The sequence below is a fragment of the Spermophilus citellus genome, assembly GCF_964194105.1.
Source record: "Spermophilus citellus genome assembly, chromosome: 8".
Taxonomy (NCBI): Eukaryota; Metazoa; Chordata; class Mammalia; order Rodentia; family Sciuridae; genus Spermophilus; species Spermophilus citellus.
The window spans coordinates 49,313,922-49,317,984 of record NC_138189.1 but is presented as its reverse complement, the minus strand read 5'-3'; the positions used below and the strand labels follow the sequence as shown (position 1 = coordinate 49,317,984).

The 4,063-nt window shown below is 44.0% G+C and overlaps 1 protein-coding gene across 1 annotated transcript; it reads right to left on the bottom strand.

The window, feature by feature from the left end:
- Positions 1–283: 283 nt before the first annotated feature.
- LOC308654811 (C-terminal-binding protein 2-like) lies at positions 284–2,640 on the bottom strand. The gene has a single exon (XM_081304485.1). It carries the CDS (start codon positions 2,218–2,220, stop codon positions 883–885), a length of 1,338 nt encoding a protein of 445 aa, XP_081160611.1. The 5' UTR covers positions 2,221–2,640; the 3' UTR covers positions 284–882.
- Between the last annotated feature and the right edge of the window lie 1,423 nt (positions 2,641–4,063).

The window sequence follows — 4,063 nt, the reverse complement described above, 5'->3', positions numbered from 1 at the left end:
AGTGTTCTTGTATAAAATATCACGTGAAGAAAATTTATCAATGTCTAAAAAAGTGGGTTTGTTCATAGACAATCTGACAAGTTACCATAAAAAGTGTTTCCTGAGACATAAGGAAATGCAACATTATTCTTGAACCCTTAGCAGTTCAAGACTTTCCACTCAATAAAATAGCTGAGGATCTGAAACTGAGAAAATATATTTGAGTACAAACAGCTTGTGAAACTTAATACTTTTTTTCTTTTTTCTTTTTTTTTCTTTTTTGCATCATCAGAGGGTACAACTGAACTTACAACCAACTTGCCTGCTCGGTATGCAGTTCAGCTGTGAGGGAGACACTTCTGTACAGGAGCCTGTACTGTCTTCAATCCTATGTGTGCAGGTGTCTAACACAGGCAAACAGTTTTTTCCCCATTTTGTAGCAATTTTGTCTTCCTATTAGCAAAAAGAGGTAACAAGCCCCTGTAGACCAAAGGGACTAGAGTCATAAGATGGGGATTTCCTCTTAATATTTTTTTTATTTTGATGTTTGGAACTCTTGATGCAACATTCTAGAGCAAGGTGCTCAGGACCTGCTGTGCCCAAGGAACTGTTAAAGGAAAAAGCTCTATTTATTCTTTGTGATTTGATGCACAGATGGAAAACTTAACACACAATAACAGAAGTTGGTCGTTAATAAATCAACGTCCTATTCTTTCAGCGCTTCCGGAAGCAGACGACATCTTCAGTTTTCTAGCTCTTGTAGCTTTTAACACTGCAACACCAACGATGCATATGTCCAGGGTCAGTTAAAAAGACTGTCAAATTCCTTCTCTTTTAGTTCATCCATTTTCACTGTCTCTTGGTCCCAAGTTTATCTGAATGATTACCTTTCAGCATTCTCTGCTATTGCTCGTTGGGGTGCTCTCGATTGTCCCCATGTTTTGTAGGCTGGTTGGGAGAGGGAGCTTGGGAAGGGTGTGCCACCGTGGGGAGGTTGTGAGTCACCGGGATGCCTCCAGGGATGATCCCTTCCATGGCTGCAGGAAGTCCTCCCGGAGCCACGCCTACTATGCCCGGCGGATACCTGTATGTGGCACCATTGAGCTCAGGATGAATTGCTTGCTGGTCTATTACTGACCAAGGAGCTGATGTGACAAAGAACTCCTTGTTGACACAGTTTCTTAAGCTTTCTGGGATGCGACCTGTGATTGCTCGGCGGATCTCTGTGGCAGCTGCCTCTCTCATCTCAAGTGATGCTTGTTCACTATACCAGGCCGTGTGGGGGGTACAGATGAGATTTGGTGCATCTTTCAAAGGACCCTGAGCAAAGCTAAAGGGCTCCGATTCATGCACATCAAGGGCTGCCCCTCGTATCCTGCCCTCCTTAAGGGCCTGCGCCAAGGCCTTCTCGTCCACCAGGCCACCGCGGGCTGCATTAACAAGGAATGCCCCTTGCCTCATCTGCTTTATAGTAAAGTCATTGATGAGGTGGTGGTTATGTTCATTGAGATTGCAGTGCAAGGAGACACAGTCGCTCTGATACAGCAAGTCCTGTAGGGTGTAGACCCTCTGCACGCCCAGGGACCGCTCGATCCCATCCTGCAAGTAGGGGTCATAAAATATGACGCTGAATCCAAAGGCCTTGGCTCGAACAGCAACCGCCTGCCCCGTGCGACCGAAGCCGATGAGGCCCAGTGTCTCCCCACGGATTCGTGCCGCTCCTGAGGCCACCTCGTGGATCTGTTCCACACTCTGTACCCGTGTGCCTTCCCGCAGGGCCTGGTACAGCCACGTGTTGCGGCGGTACAGGTTGAGGATGTGGCAGATGGTGGAATCGGCCGTCTCTTCCACAGCTGCAGACGGGATGTTGCACACGGCCATCCCAAGCTCGCCGGCAGCCTTGATGTCCACGTTGTCATAACCACTGCCGATCCGCACGATCACCCGCAGGGCCTTGAACTTCTCCAGGTCTTCCCTGGTGAGGGTGATAGTGTGGTACATCATGGCGCCCACGGCCTCATTTAACACCTTCTCGTGGATCTCCTGAGTGGACTGTGCATCGCAGAAGGCCACAGTGGCCAGGTCCTTCAGGATGGGCATCTCCACGGTGCAGTCTCTGCCGTCCAGCAGTGCCACCAAGGGGCGGGGGTGCAGGGGGCCATTCATGATCTGGGGGCGGATACCTTCACAAATCCTGTCCAATCGCTGCCGCTTCACTTTGTGCTTATCCACAAGGGCCATTCTTTATCGAACTTTGCAACTCTGAGTCAAAAGGCAAAGCGGTCCTCTAAGAACTTAGGGGAACTCGCAGGAGTCTGCGCGCATTATGCCACTATGCACCCAATATAAATCTGTCTGCAAATTCTACAGTTCACGCGACGGGCTGTCCGTCTTCTTAAGGGGATACAGCTTCATTGGCTCAAAACCATTTAAGGTGGTGAAACCCTCGTCCAGGGCCGCCGGCGTCCACCGCGAAGGGCGCCCACCCGGGAGGCGGCGGCGGCGGCGGCGGCGGCGGCGCTCCCGCCCCTCCCACCCCACCCGGCGGCGGTGGCGGTGGCGGTGGCTGTGCTGCCCCCCCTCAGCGCGGCATGGCTCCCGGCTCCGTTCCTCGCTCCTCGGGCCGCCTCCGGCTCCTCTGGGCCGCTCCCGAGCCACCTTAAAATGCCTGAGTTTTTTTTTTTTTTTTTTACTTTAACTTTGTCTCTTTTCCCATAATAATATCAAAGTTTTATCACTGCTGAGTTAAATATTAGAATAATTTTAATAACTAATAATTAATAAATAAAAAGTTCAAACAAAATATATATTAAATGTGAAGATAGAATCCAAAGTAGTGCTAACATTATAAAATAAATACACAATACAATATTCAATCTCATCAAAAACAACGCAAAACATTATAATTTTTATATGAAAATACTTATAACTGTCATATGTATATTAAATAAGTTTATCTTAGAAATTTATGCGAAGTGTATCGATTGACATGAATGTTATAAGATAAAAATTTGATATGTATTTCCAGAAAAAATGACTCATGTTTCACTATTATCTTATGAAATTATTTATTTTATCAAGCTAGATACAAATAATAATGTTATATAAAATTGTTATAATCTAAAATGTAAAAAGAAAATTAAAAACTGAATTGTCTTAAATATCCTATTTCATAGATATGGCTTATTTTAAAAGTCCTCAATGGAAGGGAAATGCTCTTATATATTTTTAGTCATGGTGTAAGACTAAAAGGGATGATTCAAACATACATATGTAGATCGTATGGGGAAAACATGTTAAATATACAAGATGATTTTGATTTTCAGTTTTTTTTTGTGTGTGTGTGTATGTGTAGTTATACTTACTTTTGAGTGTCTTTTCTCATTTTTTAAATTATTTTAAGTATTTCCTGTATCAATAACAGGAAAAAATGAAAAGAAATTTGTACTTAATCACCATTCTGATATTTACCTTGTTAAAAAGTAAATTAATATGGTCCCCATAAAACAAAATATTTTTCTTTCAATCCACTATGAAAAAGTGTCAGTTCAAAATTGATAAAATATAACCATTGTTTTGGTCTACTTTTTTGGTGCTGTGACCAAAAGAACTTTCAGAAATAATTAAAGGAGCAAAAGTTTATTTGGGGGTTCATGGTTTCAAATATTTCAGTCCATGGCAACTCCTTCTTTGGGACATGAGATGAGGCAGAGCATCTTGCCAGAAGAGTGTGGAGCTGGAAAGCAGCTCAGGACATGACCAGCAGGAAGCAGAGAGAGAGAGAGAGAGAGAGAGAGAGAGAGAGAGAGAGAGAGAGAGGGGGGGGGGGGGAAATGCTCTTCTCACCAAGAACAAAATACAAACCCCAAAGGCATGTGCCAGAACTCATCTCCTCCACCCCCATATGACCTGCCTATAATTACCACCCAGTTAATTCCTACCAGGGAATTAATGCAGTGATGAGGTTAAGACTCATAACAGAATAATTTCACCTCTAAAATTTCTTGCATTGTATCATGTATGAGATTTGGGGAGACACATCATACCACTGATTATTTTATGACACACTGTTTTACATTAACTA